This window comes from Nannospalax galili, unplaced genomic scaffold, assembly GCF_000622305.1.
Source record: "Nannospalax galili isolate Female #2095 unplaced genomic scaffold, S.galili_v1.0 scaffold132, whole genome shotgun sequence".
In the NCBI taxonomy this organism is placed as follows: domain Eukaryota; kingdom Metazoa; phylum Chordata; class Mammalia; order Rodentia; family Spalacidae; genus Nannospalax; species Nannospalax galili.
In genome coordinates this window covers 2,462,879-2,482,907 of record NW_008332644.1, presented here as the reverse complement: position 1 = coordinate 2,482,907, position 20,029 = coordinate 2,462,879, and the positions used below count along the sequence as shown (strand labels likewise).

At 43.9% G+C, this 20,029-nt stretch overlaps 1 protein-coding gene across 1 annotated transcript in view; it reads right to left on the bottom strand.

The window, feature by feature from the left end:
- Positions 1 to 20,029, bottom strand: part of Fkbp9 (FKBP prolyl isomerase 9) — a 45,252-nt gene that overhangs the window by 8,453 nt on the left and 16,770 nt on the right. The window contains exons 2-7 of the mRNA XM_008827547.3: positions 16,481 to 16,626; positions 15,521 to 15,710; positions 14,570 to 14,715; positions 9,597 to 9,786; positions 7,331 to 7,476; positions 156 to 342 (exon numbers count right to left, since the gene is read on the bottom strand). Of these exons, the coding sequence (XP_008825769.1) occupies positions 156 to 342; positions 7,331 to 7,476; positions 9,597 to 9,786; positions 14,570 to 14,715; positions 15,521 to 15,710; positions 16,481 to 16,626 (1,005 nt within the window). The remainder of the gene's footprint in view (positions 1 to 155; positions 343 to 7,330; positions 7,477 to 9,596; positions 9,787 to 14,569; positions 14,716 to 15,520; positions 15,711 to 16,480; positions 16,627 to 20,029) is intronic.

The following is a 20,029-nucleotide window of genomic DNA, read 5'->3' as shown; positions in this document are numbered from 1 at the left end:
GGAAGCTTTTCTGTAGAAAACTCTGAGCCTTGGGGAGGCCTGTGCTATGCAACCAGGAAAACATAGAACAAAATACTCCTAACTAAGGGTTGATGAAATACAGTAAGGAGGATTACCAAAGGCTCGCTCCCGCCCAGTTCCCAGTTTTCCCTTACGTGGAATCCAGCAGGGTTCCATCCAGAAGTGAGGCATTGTAGTGATATTTGAGGTAATCCCCCTTCTTACTCAGCACTGAGCAGTCAGAGGGTTTGTAGAGGGAAGTGACGCTGATGGAGTCCGAAGGGTTATGAAAGTCAATCACGTGGATGTCAAACACCAGCACAGCTGAGCCAGGAATATTCCCTAAAGAGAAGACAAGGGTATTAATGAACACCCCTACCTCATTACAGCACACGTGCCTCCTCGTACCAGCAGGTGTGTCCTCATGAGGCCCAGGTATAAAATCTCAGGGAACACCGGAAGAATGAGGCTGCAAGCGATGTGAGTGTTCTAATCTTCATTCTGTAGATGAGGAAACTGAGGCAGTATGTCCAAAGCCAACGGGGAGTACAATTTGGATTCAAATTCAAGACCGTGTTGTCCAAGCTGTGAAGCATGAAAGATGTATGACTGAGTGACCACAGACCTAACTCAATCCTGACCAAATGAAGGTTTGCCCTGTCCCAGAAAAGTCGGGATGGAAAACGAACTGCAGAGTGGAAATCACTGCAGTGTCCAAAAAGAAGCAAAATTAATTACCATAAATTTCACAAAGGAAGAAGCAAAGTGGTCTGTGCATACTCCTTATGTATGTAGACTTGCAATGTGTCCAACGTGTCCTATACATTACAGAATGGGCATAATCAGGTACGATACAAAGCACTTAGAAGAATGCCTGGGATTTAATAAGCACCTGTTACATGTACATATTATTAAATCATTATCATAACCTTACATTCTTGATATGCAAATAAGGAAACTAAGGCTTGCCCCAAGTTAAAAGTTATGGGGAAGTTTGTACTTTATAGTAAGACATAGATGCCCGATAGTCATGTCTTTGGTTTTTCTTTTTTTTTTTTTTTTTTTTTTTTTTTTTGGAATGTATGGTTTTTTGTTTTTGCTTTTTGAAGCAGGTCTTGTTAGGTAGGCCCAGATTGACCTCAAACCCCTGCCACAGCAGCAGGACCTCCAGAGTGATAGTCACAGCTGGTGGTGTTATTGGGAATGGAGTATAGGAACCAATACTACAGACAGCCATTGGCCAGGAGCATTCAAAACCAAGGCAGTGCTAATGAGAAAACGGACACACAGGGGATTCTCAGCCTGGGCAACTCATTAAAATTGCCTGGAAACAGACTTTGCCAACTCAGGCTAAATTGTCAACGCAGGCAGCTTCTGCCCGCAGGATTCCATTCCTACTGAATGTCCATAATAGGCAAATCCACGGACAGAAAGCAGAGCAGTAGCTGCCAAGCTTGCAGGTGGGGGCTGGTGGTGGAGGAGAGATTGTGTGACTACCCCTGAAGATGGAGTTAGTCAGATGGTGGTAATGGTGGTTGCCCTACCTTGTGAATATAGTAAAAATCACCAAGCGGCAAACCATAAACGAAGCCGCATGGAGACCAGGCTCCCTATTAACTTGGCCCTTGTCTTTCACACTATGAAATATGCTTTCTTCCCTTATCATCTACAATTCTGGGCAGCTGCTTCCCAGTGGTAAGAACAGCCTGAGGAATAAAGAACTCTGTTCTTGAGATCTCCTGATAAGGAGATGAGGGTCAGGATCTAATTAGGATAACAGTCTATGTTGCAGCCTCCCAGCAAGATGGCTCTTCAAAAATCCCCACTTCCTCATCACTTATGAATAAAGTAATAATAAAAGTCATCATAATAAAATGGATAATAAAGAAAATACTTTTCAGAAGAGAATGGAGCCAAGACAGTAACGCCAGTGATGGGCAGGCCCACGCCTTGACCAGAACTGCACAGCTACTCTTCCTCTTGTTCTCTATTTAAACCTAGACCTCATGTCCAGTCTCCTGAAGATGGATTTGAGAGAGGGGAGTTACTGAACTCCTTCAATGTGGGTGAGTATCTCAGGTGCCTGGTTAATTCAGAAGCACAAACGCACATCCAGTGAGGGCATCGGCAAGCATCTAAACTCTGTGTGTACAGGGACTTGTGCCTGACTTGTTCTCTGGCGGGTTGCTAACACTTAAGCAGGATCTGAGCATGAAGACACTAATGTATCTTCGATGGACAGGCAGATGGATTTTTCTGGGCTTATAAAACCAGAGAATAGACCTTGAGTCCCAAAACAGAGTCTTGAGCCCCAAGGAGCCAGCAGGCTTCCCACTCCCACCCCCAATTTGGTCTGACTTCCACAAAACAATCTATGGAGTAAGTACAGGAAGGAGCGCCTACCAGCAAACATGGCACATAATTTCATTATGGCCCTTCAGCAGCTTCCTCTCTGAATAAGCCCTTAACCAATGCAGAAGTAGTCACTATTTCCACAAGAATGCCTCTCTAAAAGGCACAAGTGACAAAAAGGCAGCTTCCACAGCTGGCCTAGAAGGAAACTCTTCCACTTCCTGTTGGTTATGGAGTTCCTATGAGAGCTTGGGGACTTCTGGTTTGAGTTCTCAGTTCAGGATATGCGGAACTAGTCATTGACTAATGGGGACCTGCCCTGTTATACATCATAAAGCCTCGGGTGTGACTGTGGCTCCATCTCTAATTAGCTACTCTGGCTTTAGGCAAATGACTCAACTTCTATGGGTGTCATTATTTCATCTAAACAATGATAATAGTAACACATTCTTCTGTAAGCGTACATGTGTGCAAGGGTGTGTGGAGGCCAGAGGGACAACCTTAGATATCTGTCCACTATTTATTTTTCTGAGATAAGGTCTCACACTGGCCTAGAAGTCATCAAGGAGGCTGGTTGGCCAGAGAGCTCCAGGGATTGGCCTGTCTCCAGTGCTAGGATTACAAGCCCATGCCACGACATCTGGCTTTCTTATGCAGGTACTAAGGACTGAACTTGGATCCTGATGCTTATATGGCAAGCTCTACAGTAACACAATTGTTTCCAGCAAGAAGGTCCAGAGAGGCTCAATGGGCAAAGTACCTGTCATTCAAGCATGAGACCTGGAGTTGGGAGCCCCAGAACCATATGAAAAGCTGGGCATGGCAGTGCATGCCTGTAATCCCAGCCTGAAGCTCACTGACTAGTCAGCCTAGCCAAATCAATGAGCTACGGGTTCAGTGAGAGACCCTGTCTAAAAAAATTAAAGTGGAGAGTGATAAGAAGAAAAACACCTGACATCAGCCTCAGGCTTCCGCCCGCATGCATGCACACGTGCACAAAGTCCCAGGTACAAGTGGGTAAAATAGGAATTATTTTTCTCATTTTCCTCTGTCCAAAAGAAAAAAAAAGTGTTTAAATGACAACTTGGAAGTTGAGTAACAGCTCACCTCAAGGAAAGTACACTTAGATAACAAGTAAGTTGCACCTGAAGACTGAAAACACACTTAAGCATCCTAATTTCAGGACTGTCCTCAAGGAACAAAGCCGACGACAGGAAGTCCAGAACGTTTCCAGAAGTCTTACCCCTACCAATCCTACAAGGGAGACAGCTACAGAACGCTTCTAGAGGCGGGGAATGCCATGGAGCCCAGCAATTCATTACTGCCATGGATAGTTATGATGTCCTTGTTATATGCCTAGCCCTTTGGTGTGCTGAGAGAACGTCATAAACTAGACAGATCAGCAAGCTCAAACCTTTCTGGGCCAGTCTCCAAAGGATCAGCATGAAGTCCTATACAATTGTCCCAAAAAGACCATGAGTGCTAATCCAGAGGACAGAGGCAGGACCCACCCAACAGAATGTGGATTTTATAGCACTGGGTACTCTCCCACTGCAATGTGTGGTTCAAGATGGCACAGTCTCATGCTCATAAAATTTTTGAGTCTTTGGATGCTTCCCAAAGCCCTATGTAACTCTCTGCAGAGCCTGGTCTCATACTTGATGGTGAGCCAAAAGGAAAAAATACTTTAAGCAAATGGTTTCCATCAATGCATTCTTTTTTAAAGACAAGGCTAATTCAAGTCATAATAAAATAAGAATACTTGGAAATTATGTTTCTGTATGTATTTTATCAGAACCAGAAACTGACAAAATACAAAAGTATCTAGACACTAAATATAGGACATGAAGCAAGGGTTATTTTTATTATGTATTTATTTATGTAATTTCAGTCCTGGGGACTGGACCCAGGGCCTCATGCATGCTGCACAAACACGGCTGCTGGGCTGTATCCTCTTACTGTTTCTTTCTTTTTCTTTTTACTATTTTATTTATTTTTATTTTACGCATCTGAGTGTATTGCCTATATGTATATAAGTGCACCCATGCTGGGCAATGCCCGTGGAGGTCAGTAGAGGGTGTCGGATCCTCTGGAACTGGAGTTATGGACAGTTGTTAGCTGTCATGTTGGTGCTAGGAACCAAACCTGGGTCCTCTGCAAGAGCAGCTGATGCTCTTAACCACTGAGCCATCTGTCCAGCCCCCTGCCTTTCTTTCTTTCTTCCCTTCCTTTCTCTTTCTCCTCTCTCACTCCTCTCTCCTCTTTCTCCTCTCCTCCTCTTCTTCTTCCTCCTCATGTCTCATATCATCCACATGTCTCCTGTAGTCCAGGCTAACCTCAAACTCACTATGTAACCAAGAATGACCTTGAACTCCTGAGTCTCCTGCCTCTGCCTCCTGAGTTCTGGAATTACAGACACGTGTTATCATACCGGACTCCTCTAGCTCTTGTTTCATTTTCTGCTTTGTTTAGGGGTTTTGTGGCGGCGGGGGTGGGGGGGGGATGTCTTTCTGTTTTGGTTTTAGATAGGGTTTCACTATATAGCCCTGGCTGACCTGGAACTCACTGTGTAGACCAGACTGGCCTGGAACTCACAGAGACCCACCTGCCTCAGCCTACTGACTGCCTCCTGACCATGCCTGGTCCAAGCTCTTGTTTCTTAAGCTATGATCTCATCCATCTTAACAATTCAGAAGTTTACGTCAAGGAGAAAAAAAAAAAAAATGCTTCTCAATTGAACACTCGAGTTTCCAGTCAACTTTAAGTTTCTTAGATCCTCTGTGAGAAAATTCCCAGGATCCACATGACATGATTAGAAATCAGGTTAACCAAGTGAGTATAAACAACCAAGACCAGCCAAAATTTCAACAGAAAAAAGATACAAACCCAAAATAAATACTGCATCAACTGATCCTACTGATCCTAAGGAAGTCTCAGCAAGTCAGCAAAGTATTAACATATGAGAAAAAAACACAAGAAAGAAAGAATATATGGTTGAAATACTGTACAGCCACTAAAGATACTTGCTAGCATAGAAAACTGTTCACAACAACTGGGTCAAGAAAGAAATTATAGTCAAGATGAAGAGAAGGTCCTCCTTTTTTTCCAGCGTACGTTAGTATAGGCAGACAGCTAGTCTTCCTCTGTAAGACAGGACCTATTTTATACAGCCCAGGCTGGCCTTGAACTCTCGATTCTCCTGCCTCCACCTCCCTAGAGCTGTGCTTGTAGGCATGCAGCGCCACAGCCAGCACTTAGATTTCTTTTAACCTACACGTGTACACAAAAGTACACCAAGTACAGTTGTTATCGGTTTCCTACTGTGGATTTCACAAACTACCACAAATATGGTCACTTAAAACAATGAAAACTGGGCTGGGGATGCAGAGGGCAGGGCAGGGGAGGGGAGGGGAGGGAAGGGGAGGGGAAAAACGGGAGGAGAGGGAAAGGGGAAGGGAGGGGAGGGGAGGGCAAGGGAGGGGAGGAGAAAAGGGGAGGGAGGGGAGGTGGAAGAAGAAAAGCAAACTGATGCCCACAGTTCTGAAGTCTCTGGAAGATGGAGGAGTATTTCAACGGTGCTGGCAAGGATGCATTCCTTTCAGAGGACTCAGGCGAGACTGGTTCCTTCATTGCTTTTCAGCAGCATGCACTGGTGACCACAGCCCCCTCCCTCAGTCTTCTGTCAGAAGCTTAGGTAGTTCCCCTGGCTGACATCCGGCCTCACTCCTGCAGGCTCCTCAGGATTTCATCTGGTTTATCTGCAACACTATCCCTGCCTCAAGGTCCTTTACCACATCAGCAAACAGAATTCACAGGGCTGGGGGATTTGGATATGGATATCTTTGGTGTCTTATTTCACCTACCACAGTACATTAACAATGTTTACTTCTGGGTGATGTGATCATGAGAGATTTGGGGGCTTTGTTCATCTGTAGTTTCGTTTTTTCTAAAACTAATAGATATTATTTGTATAATGTTTGCTTTGTTTTTGAAACAAGGTCCTGTTTAAATTGGGCTAGCTTCAAATTCCCTCTTTAGCCAAAGCTGACCTTACATCCTGATCCTCCTGCTTCTACCTCTAGAGTGCTGGATTACAGGCCTGTCTACCACACCTCACAATTTATGCAACATTTTTAAAAGAGTTTTTGTTTGCTTTGTTTTGTTTTAGATAAGGTCTCCCTGTAGCCCCAGCTGGCCTGAAACTCACTAAGTAGACCAGGCTGGACTTGATCTCACAAAGATCTGCCTGCCTCTGCTGGGATTAAAGACATGCGCCACCATGCCTGACTTAAGATTTATTTTTCTGTATGTGTGTGTATGTGTGTGTGTCAGAGAGAGAGAGAGAGAGAGAGAGAGAGAGAGAGAGAAAATATACCACATGTATGTGTCAGAAAGAAATGCCTGATGCCCTGAAGCTGGGGTTACAGGTGGTTGTGAGCTGCCTGATATGGGTTCTGGGAACCAGACTAAGGTTCTTTGGAAAAACAAGGGCTCTTCACTGCTGAGCCTTCTCTCCAGCCCTGTTTATGCAACTTTTTAAAGTAAGTTTGCTCTTAAGGTGACAAAAATTTTCACAGAACTAAGGCACTATCTACATAACTCACTAAATTTACTAAAGTCACTGAACTGTACAGTTAAATGGGTGAGTTTCTTAGTATACAAAGTAAAAAAGTGAAGGGGCTACACTTACTATCAAACATTTCACTGAAAATAAACACAATTACAATTCAATGGTAAAAATTGGTGAAACAAAGTGGAATTCACTTTGCAATTCTTTCAACTCTGATGTAAATTTTTTAATTTCCAGGAGGGAAAAAAATGGGTAGGGAAGGAGATGTATCCAGACAGCTCTAGAAACAAACCAGCAGCGCAGGGGAGTCTTCAGCTGGACTTAGCTCCCTTGTTTTATCCCTAGAAGCCCTGGTTAGAGCAATATGAAAGCAACCAGGTAGTTAGTGAGGAGGAAGGTGATGCCTACCTCTTCCTTCCTCTCCATACCCCAGGTGAGGGGGGATCACAATCCTTCGCCTCTCTCCAATGCAAACACCAAGTAAACCTTCATCCATCCCAGGAATCACATAGCCCTGCCCAATGTACGTGTCAAAGGTACGGTTCCGTGAGTAGCTAAAAAGAAGAAAAAAGAAGATGAGGTAACTCAGGAGGGACACCACAGCAGCTGTGTAAATCCCCCAGAACCCCAACACCAAAGGGTCACAGAGGCCACAGAGGCCTCTGGAACCCAGAATAGCCAAACCTCAGAATGTGAGACAGCCTAGAAACATGCTCCTCTGAACAGGTAATGTGTGAGCATCTGCAGAAAGTGTGCCAGAAACAACCCACTGGTCCCGCTGGACGAGTCAAGTTATAAACGGAACAGATATGTAAAAGGCAGCCACACTGAAACAGATGACATGAACCGCCTCGTCCCCCTCCCCCTTGTCCCACTTACCCGTCCCTCCTCTGCCTCCTCTCTATCAACCCAATCCTACCAGCCCTACCCAGCTTCATCCCTTCCCACTCGTACCCACAGTAATAGTGCACAAAATACTATCAGTGTTTCTTTACTTCCTACAATAATTAACATTTAAGGACTTTTCATGTTTTGCTTATTTCTGTGTTTCCACAGTGGGCCTGCCTGTGATGGTGATCGTTTTTGGAGATCCCCAGGAAGTACTGGGGGCTGAATCTGGTGTCTCAGCACTAGTCTAGCAGACGAAAATGACACCAACAATATGGAAGCCCAATATGGAAGAAAAAGGGTGAGGAAAAAACCCTAAAGCTTTTATATCTGTATTAAAACATGCACACTAGATGAATAAAGAAAGAAAGAAATCTGGGTGTAGTGGTATGCACTGTAATCCTAGCACTTGGGAATCTAAGGCAGGAGGATTAAGTACATATGCAGCAGATAGACAGATACACTGCGTACCTTGCTATACTCCTGGTTTTTACTCTGAACCTTGTGACTGCTACTTTTGTTTTCCAGACACAACAGCGCAATCACATAAGTGAACCCACAGCGCTTATGACCACATGCACAAGTTGCACAAGCCCAAGCCAGACAAAAACCCAGGATGGAAGGGGTAGGTGGGCAAGAAGCCCAGACCTAGCCTAGAACTACTTGCAATTGATAGCTGTTGGGGAGGAAAACAGTTTTCTTGAAGGGTGTAATCAACCTTCACCCAGGGAGACTGCTGGTGGGTCAACCAGGCTCCTGAGGGTAGACCCACAACCAAGATCATTTGGGGAACACAAATTAGACTCAATAAGCCATTAAAAATATATGTAAATAAATAGGCCGGGCACAGCAGTGCACGCCTTTAGTCCCAGACTTGAGAGGCAAAGGTAAGCGGATCTCTGTGAGTTTGAGGCCAGCCTGGTCTACATAATGAGTTCCAGGCCAGCTGGGGCTACAGGGAGCCTCTGTCTCAAAAAGAAAACACACACACACACACACACACACACACACACACACAAATAAATAAATAAATAAATAAATAAATAAATAAGGACATGACATGAGGGGGATGGGGCGTGATCTGAGAGGAGATGGGGGAGGGGTCAGATTATGATCAAATACATTGCAGGAAATTCTCAAAGAATCAATAAAAAAAATTTTTTTTCTCAAGTTTTAGCCTGCCATAGTGCTGCATACCTTTAATACCAGCACTCAGAAGGCAGAGGCAAAGATAGGAAGATTTCTGTGAGTTCTTGGCCAACCTGGTCTACATAGAGAATTCCAGGGCTACATTGTAAGTCCTTGTCTTAAAAAAAAGTTTTAATGAAATACAGAAGAAATCTTAGGACAAAGAGTGAGTTACTGAAATAAAAAGATTACCATGGATGAATTATCCTCTGATGCTTTGGATGATTAAAGAAGTCTATGACCTCAGGGAAACATGTAGGCTCTGTCATGACTTGCTGACAGGAAGCCAAAGGAGTGGTTTCCAAAACACACATGCCACTTGAATAAGTAAGACATACCAACTCCTACCACATGCATTTTGCACACATAGTGGGGTTCATAGTGGGATGGGATAGAATGGGAGTCTGGGTGAGTCCCTCCTGTTCACCTCCAGACATGTCTAAATCAGCCCTCAAAGAGACCCTGGTAAGCCTAGGAAGAAATTCAGAATCTGAAAACAGATCTGTATTACTGTGAGCATGACAGTATGTTTAGGCCATGGCCAACTGTGGTTAGACTCGATTTGGTCAGATGTTCTAGTGAATGAAGGTTTCCTTACCTGGAATCAAAGAGGGTTCCATCCAGAAGCGTGCCATTGTAATGATACCTGAGGAAGTCCCCACTCTGGCTTCTTCTCTCGCAGTTCTCAGGAACTACCTTGTTCTCAATGGAGATGCTATCCTTGGGGTTATGAAGGTCTAACAGTGCAACATCAAATACCAAAGACGCCTGTCCAGGAACGTCTTTCCCTGGAGTGAAAAGGAAGAAGGCAGTGCATTCCAGCACAACATTTAGGAAGTGCTCTAACCACTACTCACACCCTCGGTGTAGGTGTTCTCATTCCTTAACGTTTTTAAGCCAAGGAAACAAGTTCTCTTCTAAGTCTTGGGTGGTTCTCCATGTTGTATAACTACAGTGTCTCACCAGGTGTCCAACCATGGGCTGGTGGGTACAGCCTGGCTGACCCAGGAAAATGAGCACACTAACAGCAATGACATCATGCTACCATGACCACACCCGATAGGCTCACGCTGGTAAATAAAAGCTCTTTGTGGGCAGTATGCACCCACATGGAAACCCAAATCCACACCTCCATGGGCTAGTGTTTGCTTACAAACTCAAATTATAAACATTCAAATGTGCAAATTCCAAAGCTTTGATTTGGTCCTGGAAAACACCATAGTCTTGTTTCTCGAAACCAACAGCCCCCGGCCCCCTTTTTTCCATGATTTAAAATTCTTTATCCAAAACAAGATATAAATAAAAGCAGGTTCAGTAACAGAGAAAAAATGATATCCACAGTCCAAAAACAGTCTTCAGGTCTTCTCAGTCTCACTGCTGCATGGAGCAGCCTCTCTTAGATATCCCTAAGAGAGGATGTACTAGACACAGGGTACCACTGTATCCATGGGCTCTGCATCCACGGGTTCAGCCAACCACAGAACAAAAATACTGAAGATAAAAGTTATGTTTGGGGGCTGGAGAGATGCCTCAGTGGTTAGGAGCACTGACTGCTCTTGCAGAGGAACGAACCTACATTTGGTTCCCAGAACCCACAGCTGTCCATAACTCCAGTTCCAGGGGATCCAACAGCCTCTACAGCCCTCCAAAGGCATTGCACAACATCAGTGCACTTACAAACATACAGACAATACACTCATACACATAAAAATAAACGAGAGAAAAAATAAAAATGTTTAAAAGTTATATCTATAAAACCAGACATAATAGCACATACTTGCAATCCCAGTTCTGGGTAGGTAGAGGCAGGATGATGCGAAATTCAAGGTCATCCTCAGCTATATAATGAGTTCAAGGCCAGCATGGGCTACATGAGATTTTGTCTCAAAAAACAATTATGTTGGGGCTGGAGAGTTGGCTCAGAGGTTAAGAGCACTGACTGCTCTTGCAGAGGACCTGAGTTCAATTCCCAGCACCCACATGGTGGCTAATAAATATCTGTAACTGTAGTAACTCCAGTTATGGGGATCCAACACCCTCTTCTGACCTCTGCAGGCATTGCATGACATAGGTGCACTTACATACATACAGGCAATACACTCATACACATAAAAAATAAAAATAATTTTTTAAATAAAAAAGTTATGTCTGTACTGAACACATTTTTATTTCTGTCATTATTCCCTAAATAATACAATATGACAACTATTTGCAAATATATGTTGTATAGTAGTTTCTGTAAATTCAACTATTCCCTGGGGGGGAGGGGATTGAAAGTTCATAAGACTCAGGAGGTAAACAAACTGCACATGTCTGAGAAAGTTGAACCTTGCAAGGTTCTCCAAGACCCCTCTCCAGCTTTTAGAAGCAGCAATTCGAGGAGACTCCAACAAGCCCAGCAGCCAAGAGGAGATTCTCCAACCTGTCAAGCTACCCTCAGGTTGTACAGATAGCTCCAGGGACACAGCTTTCCTGAGTCATCAATCATGCTGTGGTGGGCTTCGGTGATGCAGCTGACTTTTGAGTCATCCCTGCTCCTGTAAGCAACCCTTTACCCACAGTCCAATAAAAATTCACTAGTTCACCAAGTTGGACTTTGGTGCAACAATTGCTTTAATCTGTCATTGGGTCCCTTTCTGGAATGAGTGCGTGTGTCACATCCCCCAGGAAAAGTATATCACACAATAACACAGTATCTACATACCATGCTAATTACTGTGAATAGCCTAAAGTATACAGGGTTGGGCATCTGAGGATTTTGATATCCTTAGGGAATCCTAGATCAGTCCTCCACAGGTACCATGGGACTGTTGTATTTACACTAATTCTATTTTCTAACATATAAAACACTCTTATTTTCTAACAAAATAATGTATTTTATAATACCATGCTTTGATATCCCTCCTGTAAAGATGATGTCACTAAGAAAACAAAGCACAGAGGTAAACTGTGAAATAACTTCTGACTTCATATGGGCAAGTTTCTGCTTGATGTCTACAGCCATTCAAATACCTAGTTCAAATATCATTTCACAGATGAGAACACAAAAGTCAGTAGCCCAGGCCCACTGGTGAGGCAGGGGGCTTCCAGGCACCAATGGCCACTAGTGGTAAGGTTCTGCAGAAAAGCTGTCTGAGTGGCACTGTAAGGCAGGAGCTTCTTCTGTAAAGATCAACATCAACCAAGTAACTCTAAATCCAGTAATTTGGAATAAAAGACAGTTACTACAAATGGACTTCCCCAGGGCACTTACTTGCCATGTGATTTACCACACAAAGGAGACATCCTAGGCAAGGTGGCATGCCAAGCCTGTGCTCTTCCTAGGGCCTGTGGCAAAGCCTACCCTGTCATCTTCTTCTCCCATAGAATAATAAATCTACTGTAAACAGGCTGCTGAGCCAGCCTCTGAGATGTGCAGTGTGGTCAATCCCCAAAGTTCAGGTGCCTGTGCATGCATTTGTGTGTGTGTGTGTGTGTGTGTGTGTGTGTATGAGAGAGAGAGAGAGAGAGAGAGATGAAGGGGGAGAGGGAGAGAGAGAGAGATGAAGGGGGAGAGGGAGAATAAGAACACTAAGTTTGTATGCTTTTTCTTTTAGATAAGAAGGAAAAAAGGGAGTTTCTTTAATTTTTGTTTCATTTTCTTTGTGTGATCAAGCCCAAGGCCGTGTACACCCAAGACAAATCTTTTCCCACTGCCGCAGCCGCTAAAAGACCTTAAAAGCACTCCAGAGTTTCAGTTTTCAACCATTATCATACACTCCCTGAAAAGATACTGTCATAGCAGTCCTGGTAGAATTTATATACCTATAATTAAAACATTTTTTGGTCTTTTTAAGACAGGGTCTCCCTGTAGCCCCAGCTGAGCTGGAACTCACTACATAAACCAGGCTGGCCTCGAACTCACACAGATCCGCCTGTCTCTGCCTCCCAAGTGCTGGAATTAAAGGTATGTGCCACCACATCCAGCTGTAATTTGAACATCTGAAATATATTTGGACAGCTGAGCAGGAGGATCAAGAATTCAAGGCCATCCTTAGCCACAAAACAAACAATTTAGAAGCTACAGTGGATGTATTTCATCCCCCTGGCAAAGGATGAAACAGTATGAACATCAGTAAGACTAACTTGCATCTTAACAGACAATAAGCTATGGCCTCGTGGCAATGGTTTCAAACTCTATTTAGGAATTCCACTCACCCACTGTCCTCTGAAGAAGGACCTGCCAGGCTGGAGCCATGGTTTAGTGGGATAACACATCTTTGTATGCATGAGACCCTAGGTTTGATCCCCAGCACCAACAAACAAGACCAAACTGTACAGAACTGTTTGTAGGACTCAAGCACATAAATATCTAAGTGCAGACAGACAAAGAAGGGGGGAGCCCCAGCCACTCAGCCTCCCCTCTCCTTTGCTCTACAGCTTCAGAGGCAGAAAACTGCTTGGAAAATATTGTATTTCCACTGAGTACCATTCGGCAGCTTCAACAGCAATTGATACCATGTCGATTCCTGTTCTGTGCTTTTTTAAAGTAGGGTCTTACTACATAAACCAGGCTAGCCTTGAATTCATGCTTCTTCTGCCCAGTCCCTCAACTGCTGAGATTGCAGGTGTATGCCACCATGCCCGGCTGTCATTTCTATTCCTTACTCCATGTGGGTCTTCATGCATGATGGATGCCTCAAGGTCTCTGTTGTGTCAGACTGTCAGTGTGAGTAAATGTGTCTGAAATTCAATATGAGTGGCCAAGAAATGCTAATTATCAGCCAGTACTCTACTTCTTGTAGAACACTGTTAAAATATTCTCTAATATTGTAGTTTTTGTTTATTTTGTTTTTGAGACAGGGTCTTCCATGTCCCAGGCTGGCCTCCAATTCACCATGTAGCTGAGAATGACCTTGAACTCCTGATCCTCCTGCTTCTACCTCCAAGTATTGATATTACAAGTGTGTACCACCGAGTGCCAGGGATCAGACCCAGGGCTTTGTGAACATGAGGCAAGCATTTTACCAACAGCACCAAATCCATAGCTAATATTATGCAGTGAGTTTATCCAAGTGAGACTAATATCTTAGGTAGAGCATATAATAGTGATTTCTCAATTCAGACATCACCTGACTAAATCTCTACTTTGAAGTCCGCAAGCTCTCAAAGCTAATCAAATCTTACTTCAAAGAGAAAAGAGAAGTTGGTGCCGAAGGCCACAGCTGGCAAGGCTAGGACAACGTACTTAGTTATGAACACCAATGGCCATGAGGGAATGCAAGGTCTAAACCGTACATCATCCGGACCAGCACTCAGAACTTCCTGCAGTGGTGGGAATGCAGGGCATCTGCATTGTCCAGTTCAAGGATCCCCAGCAACTGTGTGACTCTTACATGCCTGAAATGTGAGGATGTGACCATGGAACTGAATTTTAATTTCGATTCATTTCCATCTGAATGGAAGCAGCCACCATGGTGGATAGTGTTGTTCTAAAGCAAAAGGCTTGGTGTGTTTTAGGGGACACAGCTGAATTCATCACTGCAAACCAAAGGATAAATGAGAGAAGCTCTGAGAAAAAGAAGGACTTACCATCTCCCTCCTCTCCATAGGCCAGAAAAGGAGGTATGGTGATGATACGCTTTTCCCCCACACACATGCCCAGCAGCCCTTTATCCATTCCAGGAATCAGCCAGCCAATCCCCACATATGTGTCATAGGTTTTCATGCGATTGTGGCTGAAAACCAAAGAGGAAGGAATAAAGTTCCATACTGCGTGTTCCAAACACAACCCTCCAGAAGGTTTTTGTTACCCAGCCCTCCAATAAACGATGAGCCCAGACTCATCCCAAGCACAAAGAGGAGTGCCTCAAATGTCACAAAGAAACGAAGAACTCCTATCTGTGCTGGCAGTTAACAGCTACCCCACTCATCCAACACACGGCAATGACAAAAAAATCTCAGAGTTCCCTGGTTTTGATCCTAGCCCCCGACTTCTCTACAGTTTCATTTCTTTCTCCCCTTTCCATAGGAAAACCATAAAAATGAACCAAATACCCATGGGCCTTCTCAGAAATATGACCCTTCACTGAACTTGAGATCTCCAAATATGGTTAAACTACATCAAGACTGTTTTTAATTTTTTTTCTAAGATATATTTGGACTCTCACATCATGGACCATAAAACACTGACCAAATATATATGAAGAGGGGTTGGAGATGGCTCAGCAGTTAAGAGCACCTATGCTCTTGCAGAGGACCTGGGTTCAATTCCCAGTACCCACATGGTATCTAACAACTTTCCAGGGGAATCCAATGTCCTCTTCTGACCTCCACAGATATTGCAAAAACAGGTACACTTATACACATGCAAGCAATACACTCATACACATAAAATTTTTTAAAGATATATGAGAGAGAGAGAGAGAGAGAGAGAGAATTTGGCACTGGTTATCAGGAGTCCCTTTTCGGGTTTCCTCATGAGCACAGACAGCAGGCAACGCAGAGGTCATCTCACAGACACTTGTTCACAATGGGACTCACCTGGAATCAAACAGCGTCCCATCCAAGAATGTTCCATTGTAGTGATACCTGACAAAATCGGACACCTGGATAGTCCGAGGGCAGCTGGAGGGCTTGAAGTAAGTGAGAACCTGAACCTGGTCTTCAGAATTCCAGATATCTATCAGAAGTACGTCAAAATGAAGGACTGAGTTTGGAGGGATCACACCAGCTAGAAATTAAACAGAGAAACACTGAGAAAGCCTAGAAAACTTCTGTTACATAGCTATTTTCTCCAAACAGAAACATTCTGTCCAGGAGAGAGAGGGAGGGGCACCAGGTTCAGGAAGCTAATCAAACTTAGAGACCCAGGAAGCTCAGGAAGTTACAAGATTCCCAAGGCTCCTCCCACAGGTATAAGAGCCTTAACAATTGCTCTGGAGACCAGACTGCTCGGAGAAGCGAGAAGCTGCCTCCAAGCTGTGCAGGAGCTCCAGGGATTTAGACTAAGTGGGCTTTGTTGTGATCCAGCTGCCTCTGATTGACTCATCCTCCTTACACATGCTCCTTAAGTTACTCCAATAAACTCATTGGTTCACCAAGCTAGACTTAAGTGGAATTGTTTCTTTGATCTGTCTTCAATGACCTCTGGGCTGATAAATATTTGTTCATATCCTAGCAGGGAAAGTCACGAAACTGCTGCCAGGATGAACAGAAGCCAAAAGTCAAGCCCATCACTGGTGTACAATTCCAAAACGCCCTATTCTTCCTCCATCTTTTCTCCAAATAAAATTAAAGAGAGAAAAAGAGATTCATCGAGTGCATCACTGGATAGACCACTGTGGCACCTTCTGTGTTTATCTCTAAAAGAGATAAACTTACCATGGAAATGTTAGCTGTGCGTTCACGGCCTTTCTTCTCCCCTATTAAAGATGCCTAATTTTCCAGTCAGGTTGACTGAACAGCCTGCATATGTGTTTATAAATACAGAATGAAACTTACAAACTCCTTCACTTCCATAGGCGAGTTTTGGGGGGATCGTCACGAAACGCCTCTCATTTACGCACATCCCGACCAGAGCTTGATCCATGCCCGCAATCAGCTGGCCTTTTCCCACAAACACATTGAAAGTAGAGTCTCTGTCATAGCTGACCCAGAAGGCAGGGAAAGAGAGAAGCATAAACAGTTCTTTACATAGTTTTTTAGATTAACCTGGATGCTGCCAACAAATCTACTTAAAAGTACCTGATAACCTGAGTTTGAGCCCTGGAACCCACAGTGGAATCAGAGAACTGATCCCCAACAGTTATCCTCTGATTTTCACAAGCACACTATGGTGTGGCGTGTGTGTGTGTGTGTGTGTGTGTGTGTGCGCGCGTGCATGCATGTACTATTACCGTATGACAAGTCAGAAGATAAATAATGAAACCATGGCTGTGACTTATGTCCTCATTTTTCAATGTCAAATTCAGAAACAGAGTTTGCCCTCTTAGGAGATGGGGTTAGAAGGATAAGAAGGGTTTGAAGGACATACAAAAGAAGCTCAGGGGGTGGAGAGATGGCTCAGTGGTTAAGAGCATTTGCCATTCTTGCAGGGGACCTGGGTTCCGTTCCCAGCATCCATGTGTCAGCTAACAACCATCCATAACTCCAGTTCCAGGGGGTTACAACGTCCTCTTCTGGCCTCTGCATGCATTCCATACAGATGGTACACATATAAATGCAGGCAAAACACTCATACACATAAAATACAAATACATAATTTTAAAAAATATTTTATTTATTATTTTTATCTTATGTGTATGAGTGTATTGCCTGCATGTAGGCAAGTGCACCCATGTTGTGCAATGCCCGCAGAGGACAGAAGAGGCCATCGGATCCCCTGGAACTGGAGTTACGGACAGTTGTTAGCTGCCATGTGGGTGCTGGGATTCAAACCCGGGTCTTCTGCAAGAACAACCAATGTTCTTAACTGCTGAGCCATCTCTCCAGCCCCAAACAAATAATTTTTTTTTAAAGTTCAGCCAAGTGTAGTAGAGCACACCTTTAATCCCAGCACTCAGGAGTGGACCTCTGTGAGACTGAGGCCAGCCTGGCCTACATACTGAGTTCCATCCAGGCCAACTGGGACTACAGGGAGACCCTGTCTCATAAATTAATTAATTAATTAAGTTAAAAATTTTTAAAAGAATGGGGCTGGAGAGATGGCTCAGTGGTTAAGAACACTGGTTGTTCTTGCAGAAGACCCAGGTTCGAATCCAAGCACCCACATGGCAGCTAACAGCTGTCTGTAACTCCAGTCCCAGGGGATCCAACAGCCTCTTCTGACCTCTGCGGGCATTGCACGACAGAGGTGCACTTACCTACATGCAGGCAATACATACATACACATAAAAATAAAAACAAAAAATAAAAATTTTTTTTAATTCAGAAAGAAGATGAAGGCAAGGACTTTGCCTACAAGCACTTTATAAACTGGCAGAGACCCATTGTCTCAAGTACTGTAGTTAAGAAAATGAATGCACAACTGTGCATGATGACACATGCCTACAATATGAGTAAGTTAAAGACCAGCCTTGGGGTCAGAGAGATGGCTGAGCAGTTGAGAGCACTAGCTGCTCTTGCAGAGGATCCAGGTTTGATACCCAGCACCCACATGGCAGCTAACAGTCACCTCTAACTCCAGTTCCAGGGGATCTAACACCCTCTTCTGACCACCATAGGCATTGCACAACACAGGTGCACTCACATACATGCAGGCAATACACTTATACATATAAAATAAAAATAATAAATAATTTTTTTAAAAAAAAGAGCAGCCTGGGAAGCTTAGTAAGACCCTGTCTCAAAATAATAAGGGAAAGCGGGCTAGGGACATAGCTCAGTGATAGGGTAGTTGCCTAACATTGCAAGGCCCTGGATTTAATCCCCAGTACTACAAAAGAAAAGAAAGGAAGGGAATGAGGGAGGAAGGGAGGGAAGGAGAGGTGGAAGAAGGGAGAAGGGGTGGAGGGAAAGCAAGGAAATGACAGCAAAACAAGAAAAATAGAAAAAAATAAGTGAAAGAAAAATTACCGTAGAGCTTGGTTCACAATAATTAACAGTGGACCCAATTCAGAAGTTCAAGTGTAGGGCCCTGGCTGCTTGGAGTCAGATATACAATAAAATGTTCTATGGTCATCTTATAGATTTCTATCCACTGACTTCAAAGGATATGACTATATGAGTCAAGTACAGAACCAGTGAGACAGCTCAGCAGGTAAAGGTGCTTGCCACCAAGCCTGACAACCTGAGTTCGACCCCCAGAAAGGAGGGAGCCAACTGTCACAAGTTGTTTTATGACCATCCCATACGTGCCACAGTAGGTGCATGTGTGCACACATATACATATAAACACCCATGCTAAATTTTTGTATTACTTTTATTTTGTGTGTATGATTTGCCTGCAAGTATAAGTATGCCATAGGCATGCAATGCCCACAGAAGCCAGAAGAGGGCATCAGATTCCCTGGAACTAGAATTTTAGATAGTTTTTAGCCACCATGTTGGGAACCAAACCCAACATGGGTCCTATGGAAGTACAGCAAGTGCTTTTAACCTCTAAGCCACCTCTCTAGCCCCTAAAAACAGTAAAGTGTAGGCAACAGAGCCATAGTATAAAATGATGCCATTTTCCACTTACATACATAGATGCTTATGAAAAGATCCAAAAGGCAATCAGGTGAACTCATTATCAATGGTAATCTATGGCCAAGTTTCAGGTGGTTGAATTTCTCTTTTAATTCTTAGTATCTAAAATGATTGTGTGCTTATTTGTGTAATGAAAAGTTAATAGTTTCTGGGCATGGTGACACATGTTAGCACTTGGGAGGAAGAGGCAGGTGGATTTCTGTGAGATCAAGGCTAGCCAGGTCTACACAGCAAGTTATAGGCCATCTAGGGCTACAGGGAGACCCTGTCTCAAAAAAAAACAAACAAAAACAAAAGGTTAGCAGCTGCTGGTACTGACTGACTTCTTTAGGATGTACCACCCTTTCTTTTGAAACTTCTTTTTCTCATTTTCTCCTGATGAACAGTTGGAGCAGTTAAGTCCACCGCACACCACCAGAGTCAAGCCTCAACCATTTCAGCACCTCCTCCTGATTTATAACCCATTTAAACTGCCTTCCTTTCTTCAAGGTCCGGGAACAGAAAGCAGCATTTCAAGTTCAGGCCAAGCCAGAGGACAAAAGAGTGTATGCATCAGCGTCTCCCGAAGTCAGCTATACACCTCCACCCTGGGACCCACCACCCCAGGGAACGCCAGCTCTTGAGTTGTGCTTGGCTTGCACTTGGCCATGCCACAAAGCCCTCACCATCCCAGCAGGATTATGATAATCAACCAGAAGGCGAGGCATCAAAGGTTCCTGAGGTATAGGCATGTGTGCACAGTAACAATACACGGGCAGGAAGGGGCTACTATAAACATACATTCTTCCCTTTTTCCTTTTTCTTTTTTTTTTTTTTTTTTTTTTTTTTTTTAAAAGGGTTCCCCTTGGGCCCCACCGGCCC